General features: G+C 37.2%; 1 protein-coding gene across 3 annotated transcripts in view; it reads right to left on the bottom strand.

Annotated features, from left to right (window-relative positions):
• Window positions 1-4,874: 4,874 nt before the first annotated feature.
• NADK (NAD kinase) overlaps window positions 4,875-18,741 on the bottom strand; it is a 34,125-nt gene continuing 20,258 nt past the window's right edge. For 2 of the 3 annotated variants that reach the window (XM_008167301.4, XM_042852835.2), the window contains 9 exons: window positions 14,530-14,659; window positions 13,958-14,066; window positions 13,616-13,701; window positions 13,176-13,278; window positions 11,770-11,924; window positions 11,076-11,175; window positions 10,007-10,164; window positions 8,686-8,768; window positions 4,875-7,379 (listed from right to left, as the gene is read on the bottom strand). In XM_008167301.4, coding sequence (XP_008165523.2) covers window positions 7,235-7,379; window positions 8,686-8,768; window positions 10,007-10,164; window positions 11,076-11,175; window positions 11,770-11,924; window positions 13,176-13,278; window positions 13,616-13,701; window positions 13,958-14,066; window positions 14,530-14,659 — 1,069 coding nt within the window. In that variant the 3' untranslated portion in view covers window positions 4,875-7,234. Of the gene's footprint in view, window positions 7,380-8,685; window positions 8,769-10,006; window positions 10,165-11,075; window positions 11,176-11,769; window positions 11,925-13,175; window positions 13,279-13,615; window positions 13,702-13,957; window positions 14,067-14,529; window positions 14,660-17,445; window positions 18,348-18,741 lie in introns of those variants that run through there. The other variant, XM_005292940.5, reaches the window with a different exon arrangement.

Genomic DNA, 18,741 nt, shown 5'->3' with positions numbered 1-18,741 from the left:
AGGAGCGAACAAGGGAGTTGTCTCTATGGTCTCTGCCCTAAGCCATTGAACAAATACACTGGCTTCGCTTCACTAAGATAAAATGTTGTTACTTTTATAAATGGTTGCAGAAATGCAGAAAGCCAATAAGATTTGCTCAATATATTTTTTGAAATAAGCAAACTTGCCCTGGCTCTCTCCTCAGCAGACATTGTATGGTAGTTGCAATACTTCTGCTGCACAGCTAAGCTCTGCCAAAATGTTATTTCAGTTACAAAAAATGGACACCTTGCGAATATGTCCTCGTTATTTACTATTCCTCTCTCACATCCTCCTCCTAACAACGTGATAGCAGAAATGGTTTTATAACTAGAAGTAACACAGCTGTGACTACACACAATCTAGAAAGCAACAATGTGTTGTTATGCCTCAGGGAATTAACCTTCACCTTTTAAGAATAAAAGGTTCTTATCCCCGACTGAGGTCTTGTTGAGCTCCTCTGGCAGTCTCTATGCTACATTTCACATTGAACTCATTAAAAAAACAAAAACTTAAGAGTAACAAGCTACCTATTGAGTTCATTTTAAAAGCACATTAACAGCCCCATGTATGTCAAGTATCAGGGGGTAGCTGTGTTAGTCTGTATCCACAAAAACAACAGGGAGTCCGGTGGCACCTTAAAGACTAACATTTATTTGGGCATCAGCTTTTGTGGGTAAAAAACCCACTTCTATGAAAGCTGATGCCCAAATAAATCTGTTAGTCTTTAAGGTGCCACCGGAGTCCCTGAAGCCCCATAAATGTTTATTCTTTAGTTACCAGCTCAGCATAACTGTCAACATTAACAAAAGCTTTTATTGCTCAGCTATTAAAGCGAAGTTTGTTAGTGAATTCAGTGCATGTGCAAGTGAGGGACAAGTAGGGTTGGTTGAAGCAGGCATCCCATGGGTTTGAACCATGCAAGTTTCCCCACATACAGTTACACCTGTGCATTGGAATCATGATCTGCAGCACACCTAGTTATACCAGTCCTGCACCCCTCTCACTGGCTCTGCCAACGTGCTCCAAGCCTGACCTGCAACACTTTCCATCATGTCCCGGATATTCCAATCCTAGGCCACTCTTGAGCAGATTGAATCATTACAGACCAGGGTGAGACAAAATCACTTTCACCAATGACTAAGACAAGAATTGAATCCAGCTCTCGAGCTGAAAATCCAGCCTTACTCCACCAGCAACCAGAATATAAAAGCATTGATATGGCAAGAATGGGATCATTTGTTCCCAACAAATGAATCCCAGCTATTTTATACAGAATCTAACGGGACTACAGCTATCAACAAGCTTTACCTTGGGCAGCATGGATTTAGGGTTGTAGTGCCTTTTACCTTCAGGTCACGGGTTCAAATGTGCCTCATATCAGCTGTTACTGAGTAAAGCTGGCTGAAGACCTCACTCAAACTGTCAACCCAGCCCCTGTCATCAGCACTCAAAAGTTTCTCTTAATAGGATTCGAAGAGGCTAATGGTTCACACCCATGAAAATTGTAAGTGCACACAATAGAAGAAAGATAGTTTTGTTTTGTTTTGTATGATCATCTGACCCATGGCTCTTTCCTCAGAGCTGTTTCTAACCACAGATATCTAGAGCAATTGCTCAACATGCTGACTTCCCCAGACCATCTTTCTAAGTTCTTGGCAGTATTTATTTCCATTTCCCTGGTTTTAGACTCTAATTTTTCTTCAGAAAAAGACCCAAAGGGACTTGGCCCAACAGTCCTTGCTCAGACAGATCTCCTATCGAGGTCAGTGTGAGCTCTGCTTGAGCAAGGACCACTGCTTCAGGTCTAAGGTCATCCATTTTATTTTTTACTACCATCTTCTCTCCTTACTGACTATCAACCCCCTTTGAGATGTTTGAATTTGCAAAGGATTATTATACCTGCTGGCATCAGACACTGATTTGGCTTTAGGGGAAAGAAAAAAATAAATAAAGAATTTGATTTGGAACACACCCCACAGAGAAGCACATGAATTTGGAAAACAAATACAGAAGAAAAGACAACATTTTAGGCCTTCGAACTTGGCAAGTGCTTGAATATAACAATACGGCATGAATTGTTATTGTGGATATAAATGCCTGTCAAAGCATCTTAACAGTGGTGTTTATTGTGACATAATCCAACTCAAGAATGCTATTGCAACTGCACTATATATTCCCCCCTCCCACCTTTTTAGTACACGTTGATCTTTGAAAAAAAAAAATGTTATACAAGGGCAGGACATCAGAAAGATAGTTCCCTACTGTCAACTTTTTCGGGTCAAATTCTCCTAATTTGCACCCTTTAAATCCCATTAACATTGGGGCTGCACAAAAGCAGAATTTGGCCCTATTTCTTTTAAATTAACTGGATGACATGATGGGGGGGTGGGGGTGGGGAAGAGGGGCCAGGCCCTGATCAGTGAATCAAATTCTCCTCTCAGAAATACACATGCAGTTCCCACTGGTTTAAATGGGAGTGGTCCAGGTAGCCAAATAGCTCCGATTTTATTGCTACTTTAAATACAAACTGGAAATGCTAGGTTTCTGGAGATTACAGGCATTCCTGTAAAGCATTTTGTTATGAATATAAGTGGTCCCCTTTTGTGCTTCTTCCTCCTCAACCTGCAAGAAAAATTACAGGACGTATTTGTTTTTGACGACTGGGGTAAATCTAAGGGTTTTTTTTTGCCACTTAAAACCCAGTAATTTAAAACTGGAAATGTTATTTGGAACACTCATTTTGACAGGAGAGAGAAAGAGAGAGCTTGTGACCCATATGTAAACAATTGTGGGAGTTATGCTGTCAGCAAGTTGAGTTCAGCCAAATGAGTCCCTTGATGGGGCAATGCTATTCCCGCACAGTAGAGGCAAGAAAAGGAATCACGGTCATGTGAAGGTCTGGGTGTGGTTTTGGGCGGTGCTTTGGTTACAAATAACAATGTTTCTCAACTGGTGAGACATGTCTCTGCACTGAGGAAGTGAAAGCCCTCCTGGCACATAATCTCAGGCATGTCAACTCTAATGTGGATACACCATTCAAAACCAGCTATGTTAACCAGGTGCAGCAAACACTGAATTTCCTTCACTGCTTGACAATCCCCTTCATGTGGCCTGAGAATACGCACCAGCTGTTGCTTTGTTGGACAGGTTACAGGCTAGGCTAATCAAGAAATCCTGTAAGGATGCCTTAGATTCCCAAGCTAATTAAAGATTCCTTAAGTATTTATCACTGGGTACATGTCAGGATGAGCTGTCTGGCATCAGAGCCAAATGTTCATTCATAAACTTCTTTGAGTCAAATTTTGCCTGGAAGGATTGTGTTTAGTATTCTTCCCAGTGTCTCAGAGGTTGTCCTTAATTTCACTAGTTCTTTATCCCTGGCTCTTGTAATTTTTCTTCTCTTGGATCCTTAAGAAATTCAGTGTAGCTATGTGAACACAATGCTTTTGTTTTAGCCTATACAGCAAATGCCAGCAGCTTATTTTGTACCTTTCCTTAAAGATTGGAAGTCTTTGCTCATGAGTGCACACATGCTCAGTTGCACCTCCATATATCAGTGACACTATAGAAGCTAGTGTTCAATATGTACCCTAAAACACACTGTACTTTTGAGAAATTACTGCGTATCTATTTCTATGATCTAGAGACCGATCAAATGCTGATGCATAAAGCCAACTTTTAAAAAAAGTTTATTGAAAGGTTTGAAAAGTATTTGATATTTCAGCAATATGTAACAAGTTTCCAAAGCGTTAACGTGAAACATTAGGATTTTTAAAATGTCAGTATACGCTGGATTATACTATAAAACATCAGTTTTAGTTCTTCAATAACTTATATTTTCCTTTTTCTTTCTTTAAGTTTTGGAGACCACCAACTCATTTTTCCTTTCAAAGGAGTAAGTTACAAATCTTAGGCCCTGTCTACGTATGAGAGGGTTTGCTGGTATAGTTACACCAGCAACCCGCACGCTAGTAGAGATGCAGTTTGTCTCAGTAAAAGAGGTCTTTTGCTGATACAGCTTAAACCATTTCCACAGAGTAAGCTATACTGGCAAAAGGAGTTTTTTGCCAGTATAACTGCATCTACACTAGGGCTTTTGCCAGAATAGCTGTATCAGTAAGGGGTGGCGGAAGAATAATGCCTCTAACTGACATAGCTATCAGAGTGGTAGCAATGTTAGTCTATATCAGCAAAATTAATCAATTAAGGTGAGCTATTATTTTTTCCTCCTGCTGATAATAGCCCACCTTAATTGATTAGTCTCGTTAGAGTTGGTATGGCAACCCCCATTTTTTCATGTTCTCTGTGTGTATATGTGCATATATGTACATATACACACACACATATATATCTTCCTACTGTATTTTCCACTGCATGCATCCGATGAAGTGGGTTTTAGCCCACGAAAGCTTATGTCCAAATAAATTTGTTCATCTCTAAGGTGCCACAAGTCCTCCTTGTTCTTTTTGCTGACATAGCTATGTTACCAAAAACATTTCAGTATAGACCGGGTCTTAGTAACCTGCTTGTGTATGGCCAATTAGGAGAGATGGGTCTTGGGAGTGGGCGTGGGGAGGGACATTCTTACAATTAGATACATTCTTAAAGTATTAAAATACAACTCACTGTTTGGGGTTTTTTGTTTAAGCAAAGCTGGTAAGAAAACAGGATTAAGTATCTTGTCCGAAGTGAAAACTGAAGCATAAATCCACCAGGTTACTTTCTTCCTACAGGTGACTGTAGCTCTTTCTTTCAGCTGTGTAGCAATCCACAGATTTTTGTCATCAAGGTGGCTTTTATAGGCAAAACTATGAAGAAATTTTGCTCAGAGCCAAATAATGCAACTGCCCATGTATGTTAGATTAATTTTAATAAGAAACACAAGTCAAATTTAGAGGGAGTAGTTACATACAGTTTTAGAGATTACATTTTATGAAATGTACATTGAAAACTTAATTTCCACAATTTGCTCCATGTAATGAATTATATTTACTATTATAAAAAAGCACAAATAAAAAAGGTGCTAAAATGCTAGGTTTTAGCTTTTTTTTTTTTTAAAACAACAACTGCTTTATATAAGGCTTATTTTTACTTATTTTGCCTTATTTTCTCAAATGGTTTATTTTTTCACTTCCCGTCCATTCTCATTCATTTTAGTAAATTTATATACTAAATCTTAAAATTAAAGGCTCTACTCTGTTCCTTTTCTCAATTATTGCATTTTTAAATAGGGAAATGTATCTTTTTCCAAAACAAAATATGTTTCTGTAGCTCAGAAAGCAAACAGCTGTTCGAAAATTGAATACTTTGTCGGCTAAAAAACCCGTAAGCAACTTTAAACAGTGATATTACCATTATACTGTAAATTCAAGTGAAAAACAAAGATCTAAAGCTGTCTGAACATACTCAAAGGTGTAACAAATTTTGCTGGTCCAGACGGAATTCAATCAATATTCTAGTTAACAAAACATTTACAAACTGAACATGAATTTATATTAACACAATATTAGCGTGATTTACACCATTACCAGAGAGTTTAAATCTGCTGCTTTATGCAGAGTGCTCTCACCTTGATTTGACAAAATTAAACAGACCAGGGCAACATGCAAAAACAAAACAAAAAAAGACATTAGCCCATGAATCAGAGGACTGCAGGGTAGGTAGAGCATGGGAATTAATACATCTCCCATTGTTACCCCTGACTGCACAAACACTAACAAGAGCAAGACAACCATGAAAGTTCAATAGAGCTTCTTTGAAATCCCACACTTAATCAGTAAGACACAGATTCCTCTGCAATAATATGCTGTAGACTTCAAGATTAGCAGAGAACCTCCATCCCTTTTAATGGTCTATGCAGAGATACATGAAGATGCTAGGATTTGAACAATATGGTTATGAGAGACTGCACCACAGAGAACATAAATGTAAACATTATAACTGAGTTTGATTTTTAGTAAAAGTGATTGCAGTACAAACCCTTTTTTTTTTTCAAACTACTTGTTTTCATAAAAGCATGTACAATAAAATATGTACATAAACAGGTTAGAAACATTTGAAAGACTCTTAAAAAAGTACATACAAGACTTAAAATATCTTGAAGTGTCCTGAAGGCACCATCGCTACTATGCTGGGAATGTGTCCTGTTTCTGATCAGCCTATCGATGCAGTATCCCTTTTCTCCCTACTCAAAGTTCAATCCTGAAAGGAGCACACTTATCTTCAATGAGCGTGAAGAGCATTCAGATCCTAATATAGAATGTGAGACTAACATAATTAGTGGTTCAAAAGAAGAACAATACAGCCATCCTAGAAGAGAGACTGCTTGTTGGGTCAACAATGAGCACTTATGAAAAATCTGTAGTTTACAACCTCAAATGCTGCTGCTTATCCCAAAGGGTTAAAAAGAGAAAAGAAAAAACCCCAAACCTTTTCTAAGGGTCACAAACATGCTCAAAAAGCAGGGAACTGCTCAGGCATAATTAGCTCATCAACAAAAAAGTATGCCACTTTACCAGTTTGTCCACCCATGCAGTTGTCAATGCTGCCTATGGGGACCCTAAATGATGTTAGTTCAAATGGACAGAAAGAAAAAGGGTTCTCAATACTTACAAAACTATCTGTATTTTTGATAGTAAGTTGTATCTGAAGAGTATCTGTATAGTGGTTCTTTCCCCTAATTGTTGCTATATTTTTATGGAAAGGCAAAATATTTAAGTAGTTCACCTGATGGGATGACATTTTGACTACCATGCATTCATTTAAGTTAACAAAGAGCATTTTAAAAAGAAAAAATCCTTTGAGTTTTAGATGAGAAGTCTTAACCACGGAATTACAAATCTACCAAATTAACGAATATTTTAACGCCATTTTTCTATTATGCATCTGGGTACAACCTATAATGCTAGTCTGCAAATTACTTGTTACAATTGTGTTTGAGGTGGTTTGTAGATCTGTGTGTTGATATTGATTAAAAATACCAATCCATTATAAATTTAAAAAAAATCAGATTCTAAATTATTCCACTCCTATTCTCAGGAGACAGGAAGCAACATGATAATTTCTGGTCATCAGCAGAACAGACTGATATGAGTGAGGTACATCACTATTTAAAAATACATGTATTGGTCTATTTCCCCTAGGCTGAACAAACATTTTTATACAAGGGATACTGCCATTTTAAGTTCCCATAAGTCTCATTAGGTGTCGACATTCAAAATTCTTCTTCAACAGCAAAGTGATTTTGCTTCTTCCGAACATTCCAGTGTAAACACTCAGCCAGGCTTTCAAACCAGTCACTCACAGGATCTCGGAAACAGATCGAAGGGAGGGGATAGCAAGAGGTAGTGATGCTAATACTGCAATACAGGAATACCCTCAGTTAGTAAAGAGGGAGGATAAATAGTAGTAAAACTGTACATTTGTGGTTACAGAATCAAACAGTCCTGGATTCCCAGATTTATCTATCTTTCTTTCTTTCTTTTAAATACACCCTTGGGACACTGGCTACATCACTAAGCATTCAATCCTTTGGAGAATGGTCAGTTTCCAAAGTCTGGGGGTGACAAAGATGGGGCACAGTGCCTAAATAATACAATGAGCAGAGTGCTTTACAAATGTTGAGAGATTCTGTAAATCAAAGCTCTTGGGAGCAGAGGGTTCTAGGCCAACCTGCCTTGCCCATGATCCTCTCTCATCTTACCCCTTGCTGGGGTTTAAGCACCTCACCTTTAGACCAACTCAAAATTTAACACCTTAAAATATTAAACTGTCACCATGATCTTAAAATTTCAAAAATAAGGGCAGCAAATACTAGAGTCTAACTTTTCTACTAAAGGACCAATCACCAAATCTAAGACTGGGATCTCCGAGTCTTGCTGTTCACCTAATCTGTCCGTCCCCTCCATTTTTCAAGTGGTCAGGGCAATACAGAAGACTCCAAGTGCAAGAGCCTAGCAATTTTCCAATTCCCTGCCTGCCCACAAATATGAAACAAAGGCAGTGTGTCACACAGCATGACTGGTCTACCACGGAAAACACCACACTGAGCAGAAGACAATTTGCATTTTTTTCTTAGCGTATCCTCTCTGGGCGCTCACATTTCATTGTATCTATCAAGAGATTAAGTCCTTTCAGCCACAGTACTTGTGTCTCATGAGCTGCAGAATCCTGCCACTGAAAGTAGCAAGAGTCCATCAATGCATCTGATGTTCTATACGTTTGAGCACAACAAAGGGATGCATCTGCTCTTTATGATGTTTTATCAGCTTTGCCAATGGCACAGGACACAAACATGGTCTTATCCGGAGAGGTACAGAGTACATGAAACTCACATTCACCTCACTGGGCTCAACAGGTCTCATGATCAGGACCATAAGTTGAAGTCCACAGAATTCTTTAAGGACATGCATTAAGTAAGGTGTGTATGGTTTTTCCTGACACTTCCTTTGTTTTTAAAATGTGACTGAAATTTTTTTTCTTCAAGTGAGAAAATGCCTGAAACAATATAGCATTTTTAATTCAGCTTGAAATTTAAGGGTCATGATGGCCTATCACAAAGCCCTCAATCATTTGCTTACTATAACCCAAGTTTGAAAGTGTGGCCGCAGATACTTGTGTCAATATTATGAAGGAAGGTCATAACAGTCAAAGAAAATTCTTCACCTGTCTCCATGGCAGACTTCCTGTCTCTTCCTCCCATCAAATGAAACCCATGCTGTGTTCCTGGCCTCAGGGGACAGCATGATCTGAGGAAGAGAAAAGCAGAAGACTCAAGAATGAAATAATAAGAGCGTTTGTAGCTAAAGGGCAAAGAGGAAGCACTCCCCTGAATATTACACTTTTGTTATTACTCTTCAGTGATCTAATTGTTGTACTGAAATTTTGCTTCCTCTCCTGCCATTTTTTACTGAAAGGTTTGGCATATTATGCATAAAAGTTAAATATTTTATATACAATTTGCTTCATGTGCAACATATACGTCCCCTTGTTATATGTACATTGAAGCCTTTTCCTAATGATGGCAATAAGCTGATTTACCAAAGGCATTCCAGTTACAAAAGACCTGAGCTTGATATAAAAGTCAATACATGACCCAATTCAATGAGATGAGATTATGAAATTCTCCACAGAACAGAGTCTAATCTGCATTCTAGAATAATAAATTTGAATTTTGATGCAGGGTGAATCTAAGGCTTGCAAATTTAAGACAGTTTTTCTTTTAAATAAGAGATGCCATGAAGTGATCAACTAGCACCATAATAGCATTATCATCTACTGTGTAGATAATTGTGGGTTTATAGAGATGCCAATAATAAGCAACAAATCCATGAAATAAAATCTTACCATTTCTTTAAACTCCACCCAGCATGCTCACTCTCCTGGCCACTTTTTCTGCCCCACACCCCTCTAAGAAATAGCCCAAGACTTCCATATTATAGATTACTATACAACTGTTTCAGTTATATAAATTAATAAACGCAAAACACCTGGCATTATTTTGAACTCAAAAATGTATTTGTGAAAACAAAATCCACTCTGTACCAAGACCTTGCCTGCCAAATTTTTCTGCAGAACTATATTTAACCACAGTAGTAAAAGACAAAGAGTTTATAACAGATGTGCTAATACCACTTTCACTACACACCCGTGAAAGACTTTTGACACTAGGGTCTGATCCTTCACTGCTTTTCACCTTGTGTAGACATCTACATCTATGCAAAATGGATATAAAACACTTACTAATTAGAATGGTAGTGTATTTACACCCACTTTGCACAGGTACAGATGACTATATAGGGTGCAAGTCAGTGGAGACTCATGGTCTAGAAGTTTATTCTTCTAAACAAGTATATGTTGCTTCAAGAGTACTTGACAAAGTTCTACAGTATTCAGTCATGTTTTGGCATGGTGGATAATAATGAACACATTCAACAGTTATCTCCATAAGTTTCTAACTTTAAAAAACGAAGGAACACAATTTAACCTTGAGCTCAACTCCTGCAGGAACAACAATGGGCCTGAAGGACAGTGAGTGAGGGCAGATTGGGGTGATCATTATTGCAGGAACATTTGGATGAATCATTGATGCTCCCGCTGCAGCCGCATAAGCCGTGCTACCAGTTGGTGTGGAGACGATTACGCCTGTGAAGGGAACAAGAATTTTATCTGTGTGGCTGCTTGGCTCGATGCTGTTATTTAAAACGAGGCTAAGAAACAGGACTGTTGCACTTCCTTCATTAGAAAATACTTAAAAAAAAAAAAAAAAGTTCTTTCTGACTTTAGTCATTAGCTGGATTTCTCCTCCACTCAACACAGCTGTAGTAGAGGCTGGAATTTTTAGCTAAATGCTTTAAAAGATTCCTTATAAAAAAGTTAAATTGGTGAAATAGAAAGGCCTAAACCACCAACTCGCATTTCATATGACAGATGTGGTAATAAACACATGACCGTGAGCCAGAAACAACTTTCCCAGTCCTAGCACTGACACAGACTACACCTCTACAGCCTTGGGCGAGTCACGTAAAACTACTGTGCCTCAGCTTGCCCCTTTGTATAATGCAGATAATATTTACTTTTCTTAGAGGGATAGGAGGATTAATGTTTCTGAAGAGTTTTGCAGGCGAAGTGCTAATATTAAATAAGTAGTGACTTCATTAAAAGATCTTAAGATTTCAGCAAACTCAGACATTCAACTCCAGGATCTTCCCCAACCATCTCCCCCTCCCCCGCTTGCCTTTTGTCCCTAATTCCCCTACACAAACAAGTGGTGACTTGACACTAGGCCTCCACATAATAAGATACAATCTGTAAGCCTCTTTTCTGCTTTCAGTGCTGCTCTATGGACTGCAACAATTGTCTAAATGAAACTCACCACTCCTCTGAACACTTAGTTTTCAACAACCCAGGAGCAGAAGCCAAGGCCTTGATTTCTACCTCATAAAACAATGCACCGTTTTTTTTTAAAAGTAGGAGCAACCTAAATAAGAGCTGATTACCTCATACTGTTAAGACAGGAACAGGCTGTAAGCTTTTTGATTATGAAATGGCCTTACCGTCACCTTGAACTGTGGTTATGTGATGTCCATCTAGAAAAACATCCACATTGGAAAGGTAGGAGGAAGGACCTCGATCCACAACAACTTCATTTAGGACCTGACAATGTACAATACCACTAGTTAGTTATTTCCCTGGCAGCATAATATTTGACAAGTGACCAGTTAAGTATGTCTCCCAGATCTTTGAAAAGGTTAACACCCCCCCCCCCACCACCCCATTATAATGTCAGCCAACTTAGTCTTGGAGAGACATACTTTTGTTTTAGTGATCACCAGTTGTAATGATTATTTGGTGCAGTGGATCAAAAATTACTTTCCAAAAGCCAGTTTCCATTAGCGTTGATAGATTTTCCCTTTGCTTATATGAATTAGTGGGAGATTCAGTGGTAAAGATTACTCTAAGTAATTTCTTGGTTTTCAAAAAGTAAGGAAACCTCTGGTGCAGATACAGAATATTACAGAAATTAAACACAATGAGGTTGCTTCTGCACACTCCACCCACCCTTTTTTCCATTAGCTTTAGTAACCATTCTGGAAATTATGTGGAATCAGATATCATAGGTGTCATAATACTGGGTTAATATAATTGGGTGTAGATACAGTACACAAAAGAGAACTGGAGATTCTCTCAAGTGAAGACTGAATTATTTCTTAGTTCTTTCGCTTATTTCCCATTTTATGCTATTCAGACCTGATATTGCATGATATGCTTGCCCATTTCCATCTCTAGACTTGTAGAGATCACTCCATTTTCTTCAATACCATTTTGCATCAATGTCTTCTTCTCTCTGTGTTCCTTTACTACTTTCACTTTCAGTCTGCTCCGGAGAACAAGTGCTGCATTGCCTATAAGAAAAAAATAAGTGAAGAAAAACAAATACCACACACACACACACTCTAGAGTGGCACCTACTACATTATCAGGAACTGCAATATTTTCACACCAAGCTGGTAGCATTCACTGTGAAATGTTTTCCCCCCATTTTTCAGTTGCTAATAATGTTATGCATCCGAAGAAGTGGGCTGTAGTCCACGAAAGCTCATGCTCTAATAAATTTGTTAGTCTCTAAGGTGCCACAAGTACTCCTGTTCTTCTTTCTGCAGGAGAATTTTCCATCCTTTGTCTTAATTAAAAATAGAAATTTTTTTGTAGGAATGAGCAAAACTTGAGTCAAATTTGAATAATATAAGCATAAAAACCCACTTTCCCCCATATGTTCTAATGAGAAATCTGAGAATTTACATGTACATAACCTAAAGCAGCTGAAGATAGAAACTTTGTAGTTGGCTTGTTTGATAATCCTCAGGGAGATGTAAGTAAGACAAGCATGAAGACAATCAATTCATTTTTAAAAAGGTATGAACTATGAAAGACAACAATTTAGCAACATGAGAATTCTGTTAACATGTTTGGATGTCTTAATTTTGGGGTGCAAGCTGAGCAGCTGTATTTCCCAGTGACATCAGTTTTTTTATTTTATTTTATTTCAAACACAATTTAAATACCAAGAACTACTGTAAATGCAACTTTCAGGTTGAGAAATCAAGCACTTAAGAGTCAAACTTCAAAAGTTAAGATTTTTCCTTCAGTGCTAACTCAGTCACACACATTTTTCCATACTCCATGTAAACTTGAACGGTTTACTATTTAACATATCAATATATATCAATATAATTGGCTATATTAGAGCCACAAAATAACATTCTAGAAGAAACTTTAATTTTTTTAATTTTCTGACTTTTGGATGCTTGATTTCTTACCATTTTAACATGGCATTGTTTACAAAAACAGAGAAGTTACAGGTGGTTGGGTCATCTAGCGTATGTCCATGCCATTAGATCTAGGTTTTTGCATTTTATACTCATAAATTGTGCAAAACATTAGTTCTATATTCTTTCCTTACACACCATAACCAAGAAGTGATCTCTGGATCATTCCAACTTTACAAATAAGTGAGGAAAACAATATTGAAAGTTAATAAAATATCTATGTATTTATTTTTGATAGGTCAGCTGAGTCCTATTTTAAAGAAAAACTCTAACAAGACAAATACAGGATAACTCTCTAAAAAGCAGCAAAAGCATTAGAAGACTTACCTTCTATAACTTGAGTAACTTGGGACTGAAAGTTCTCAAAGTTAAAGGGGGTAAGAAATCCAAGAGATCCCAGATGAAAAGCCATAACTGGAGGTACGCTACCCTGTCAATAGAAAGAAGAATTGGGAAGCTGTTAAATGTTGCACAAATCAAACAGTTATGTTATTCCCATGCTTTTTAATGTGTAAGAGGTACCATATTACAGCCCAATCTGTCTGCAAATATCTTAATTACGGGTTTTACTTCAGTTGTGCATAATAGTAAAAACAAAAGGTATAATTCAACTAAGTAGCCCTCATGCTTTTTGGATGAGAAGGGGAGACTTGGCGGGAGCAGAATAAAATAAATACAACATGGCAGAAAACTTCAAGACTGTTTCTAACATATAGAGGACTTGTTTAGGGAGAGGACCTCTAATAACTATTCCCTATAGGACTCACCTGAAAAAGCGAAGAAGCATAAAGCAAGGTACCATCTCCTCCCAGGCATATGATAAAGTCTATCTGATTGGAGATATCATCATAATCTAGAGGATAACATTGACAATAAAGGTTTAATTTACATAATGTATCAAAGGTTTAAATTTATGGATATAAATTTGGTGCAGCACACTGATGCTAATTGACAAGTGTAAATAATTGACAGCAGGCTATCAAAACAACAGCTACATGGGTTTATCAAGAATAGGTTTCCATCAAACAATTCTGATTAATTTGAATGGATCACTAAGGAAACAGGATTAAAAGGCAGTAAACCTAGATTTTAAGAAATCATTACTGTACCTTCTCTGAAAGTGCAAAATTTCTTCTTCACTGGTCCAAAATTATCATCATTAACTATGGCTGGGTCTTCTAGCACTTTTTTTTCTACATAAACTATCATGTTGTTCTCCTAAAAGAAGCATAATTATTTACTAAAAAAAAAATCTGCTAATGAAATGACAAGTGCCTGAACCTCAGCAATATTCTATTAGTTTAAAACATATAATGATGTAAAATATTACAAGACTGATTGCCTACTTCTGTATGTATTGTTACAATCCTGTAGCATTTAAGCATTACACTTATTGTCATATGAAGGCCACATAACGATTGAATTAATGACACTAAACTTTGGAATTTTCATTACATGCTTGTGATATGGTAATGTTTGCTAATATTTTTCTCAAGGCATAATGAAATGAATATTTACCCTATTCATCTATGTTAAAGAAGCAGATTCCTTTAAGCTAAATTAAGCTGAGCTCTTATAGCAAGAGAGTCACTTGTTTTAAAGTTTAACAATTTATTATTTCTGTTTTTCTCTTATATGTATTGACTTATTTATTCATTCGTTCATTATTTATTTGAATTACCTCAGTAAGATATACACAGAGTTCTTTAAAAGGCTGGAGCAGACTGGCATCGCGAATCTTTTTGATAACAAGGACACTCTTTGGAGGTTTGTTCCATGTCAACCGCTGACTTGCTGGGTCCTGAATATGCCTGTGGAGGGAAATCAACAGTATAATTATTATATGTGGGAAAATGGATTGTAATTTCATGACCATCAAGTTAACAGTCCCCTTTAGTCAAAGTATGCTGAACTAAAAGAGAGATGAATAAATCATGAAAAACCTTAATACGATAGCTAAATTTAATCTAGTAAAGAGATCAGATTGGCTACAATGCAACGCCACACCAGCTTTCAGCAAATATGTGATTGCACTTTTCATTGAGAACATTCTGTTCAGTCTTTATTAAGAAAACGTTCTAAGTTTTAATCATGAGTGGTCCGGAAAGATGCAACTAAACAATTATACAGTGATTTATAATTAAAGCGGTTTTCTTGGAGCCAAACAGCACTCACTGCTTTATACTGTATAGGATTCTGACTAGAGGGACCATTTTTCTGCCCCAGTATAGCAATTCTTATTTCCCCACTGAGTTGACAGACTCAAGTAACATTAAGGTGCCCACTCCTGCAGGTTCAAACATGCTAGAGAAGTTTGAGAACATGGGTCCTTTGTTTCTGCTGGGAGCATAATTAGCTACTAAAGCCCTTTCTTGAACTACAAACCACTCCACTAAGGGTAGTGTCTACACAGCAAGTATGTACCCATGGCTGGCCCATGCCAGCTGACATAGGCTAGGGTCGCGGGGCTGTTTCATAGCAGTGTAGACTTCTGGGCTTGGCTTGCAGCCCAAGCTCTGGGAACCTCCCGCCTTGCAGGTCCCACAGCCAGGGCTGCAGCCTGAGCCCAGAAGTCTGCACAGCCCTGAAACAGCCCTGCAGCCCAAGCCCCATGAGTCAAAGTCGGTTGGCACGGGCCACCCACAGGTGTGTAGTTGCTGTGTAGACATACCCTAACAGACTTCCAGCAACTGTGCTCCCCTGTCTCTTGCATTAGAGGCCATTCCACTTGGACTATCAGAGTGGAGAAGCATTCAATTGTAAATCTGAGAGCACAGTAACATGAAAGACTACCTATGCTTTTCATCCAACACTGTAATAGTCAGCATGGGTCTATATCAATCTAAAGAACGGTAAACAATTTTCTCTCAATTATTTTAAAGGTACGTTTCCCTTAGTATTTTGATATAGCCACTCCAATTTACATACCAAGCTTCAGCCCAAACCATTTATAGCTCAATTTTAAATCCTACAGATCATCAATCCTACAGTTTTTCTTCAGACTTGAACATAGCCATCAAATTCATCCAAAACGGCCGTAGAGTAAAAAGAGGGAAAGCATTTTAATCAATGAGAGTCTCAATCTGAAATAATTAAAACCAAAACTTGTCAAGAGTTGTAAAGGGAAATTTTAAATATTTCAGCTCTAGTCTGGGAAGTTCCCTACGTAAACATTTTATATTTCCTCTTCAGAGATATTACAAGAGTGCTATTCAGAAGGAATAACTAATTAGCTTAGTTAAACAGCTGTTCAAGTTATTCTATTCCTACACAAAAACTTCACTGAGGTTCTTGCTATATGAGAGTGCATATTTTCCTTTAAAAAAAGACTTTTACTGTCCAATTCACTTTTCAGTTTGTCAAACTCACTTATAATTTTACAGAAACAACCTTAGCCTCAGATCTAATCTAACAATTAGACCAATATAACTTTTTGTGGATTTTTTGGGAGGGAAAAATCTGTAATGGAACCTCAGTTGTAACCCTAAATATGAGGCAACAACTGTGGCTCCATAATACATTTAGCTGATTTAGGGAACACATCTACATTCTGCTCTATTTCTTTAGCATGAATGTCTAAAGCTAAGTAAATAATTTCACACTTGTGCTTAGCAGTTTATAAGCATCTCATCTTTTTCCACATGCTGTAGATGTAATCTAGGCAGAAAAGTGGATTAATGCAAATGCTGAACAAGCGAAATTTGCAAATAGATTTGGAATAGCCATCTTTTGGAAGATCGAGGTTAAAACAAACAGCTGTTTTATACCTCCTGGCATCTCCAACACACATAGGATCAAAGTTTCATTAAGCTATCCGGAATTGCAAAATAAAAGCTGAAAAGATCAGCTCCTATATCCAGAATTGCTTATACGTATATTGTATGTAGATATATAGCATTAACTACAGACTGTAGTGAGATACCGAAACACCAAGTACATAGTCGCTGACAAACAGTACTGTATTTTTTTATATAGATGTAACAACAGAATGTAAAGGTGAGAACAGGGATCAGAACTCATGTACCCTATACCATCTACAAGGCCTTCAGTTTCCTCCATCCTTTTCTCCATTATATTTAATCCTGTTAGATGTTTCAGTTTTGAAGACAAAAGTATTTAGTTTCAAAGGTTATCACAAACTAAGGTAACTACACACTTTCAAATCTCCTCCAATTTCACCATCCAACTACTAACTGAACTGTTTTTAAAAATAAATCCTGAAGGAATAAGGAACTGAACAATGAAGAAAAGTCACAAGCAGCACATTTGAGATTAATTTTTAATTGCTGCAAAAACAACTGCAAAAGGAAAAGGGATTCAAATTTTACAAGTCATTTTCAACATTAATGACCACGAAGGAAACAATATTGTTTCTCCTCTACACATTTTCAGAAAGTAAATTAGAATATCCTCATATCTGTAACAGAGAGCGACAGGATAAAGACATTTCAACATAATCAGGTTGGTTCTCTGTCAGCTGTAAGAACTGCAGATTGTATCATTACGATGTCACTTAGTAATCTGAGAACACATCAGAACTTATATGGGCTTTATTCAAACAAACAAGACAAACAGCTTATTATTTCACTGTACTCACCATTTCCATGCAATTCTATTAAATGAGGGATCATTCATAACATGCTTAAAGATTTTCATGGCTTTCTTCAAAAGTCGTGCAAGTGCTCGAGAGAAAACTCCAGAAAAGGCCTTGACCTAATCATTTTTAGCTGAACTACTACCTTAAACAAATCATTTTTGTCTGAAGTAGATATCCAGTTGAATGTTTCAAATAGTCCTGATAAAATGTTTTTGCTGCTTCAAAGAAAAATTCCTTACTGAAGTGCTACAAAAAAGTATTTAGACGCATCCTAATGTCTTTCATTTGCAAAAACCCCTTTCAAAAAAGTTTAACTGAGCTTAAAAGCTACCAAAAATATAGTATTTAAACAAAAATACAGTATTTGATTTCATTAAAATTTATTCCATTCCATCATTTCAATAGCTTTTCCACAAACAAACTCTTCAATTCTGTCAAACACTAGCAATGTAAAAAGACTCAGATTTTGTGCTTTTATACTAACTGCTGCCTTTGCACTCTATTCTAGGATTTTCTGTTACATTCCTCTTGCTGAAAGTATTTTAAATGACAATCTGGAAAAAAAAAATCTGACTTTAAAAATACAATTCTTAAAAGCTGAAACTATCATTTACCGTTTAGATTTCTAAACGGCCTTTCTCTCGTATGACCTGAGAATGTCCTTATCTCCCCAGCAATTCTGAACACTGCATGAGCTGTCTTTTTCTTGGCAATCAGAGTGCTCTCAGTACTGCCTACAGTCTCTGTACTGGACTAATCTTGACATGCTATCATTATATTGTACAGCTCTGGGTCAGCCCATGGGGAGGAGTATATTTGCCACAATCAGGTGGTGAAATACATGATGTAAGCAAAATTTTAAACAAATTACAATCAGAGCCACAGACTCCTGTTGACAGAGGGCGAAAGGAAGTTAAAGACCCGCCTACACATTACAATTTCCTCCACACCCTCACTGGAAAAATCACCAACACACTGAGGAAAAATTACTACTTTAAATGCACATTTAAAAACCCAGATCACTTCACTTTGTAAATTTTTAAATTAAAAATTAGAACAACAGTGCACCCACCAACTTATTTTAAAGAGATATTTACCAAGATGGTTAGTCCAAATTGGTATTTACCTTCTCTCTCATCCCACTTCTATTTACCAAATTAGGAATGAATTCAGTGTCTGCTCAAGAGAAATAGGCATTATTTTTATTCTATGCAACTGATATCCACTGGCCGACACCACCTGAAGAACTGAAGTAATGCCTTGTTTCTGCACTAACTTTACCAGCAGAGCATGAGA

The sequence above is a fragment of the Chrysemys picta genome, chromosome 21 (assembly GCF_011386835.1).
Source record: "Chrysemys picta bellii isolate R12L10 chromosome 21, ASM1138683v2, whole genome shotgun sequence".
Lineage (NCBI taxonomy): Eukaryota > Metazoa > Chordata > Testudines > Emydidae > Chrysemys > Chrysemys picta.
This window is presented reverse-complemented; position numbering and strand designations above follow the sequence as displayed.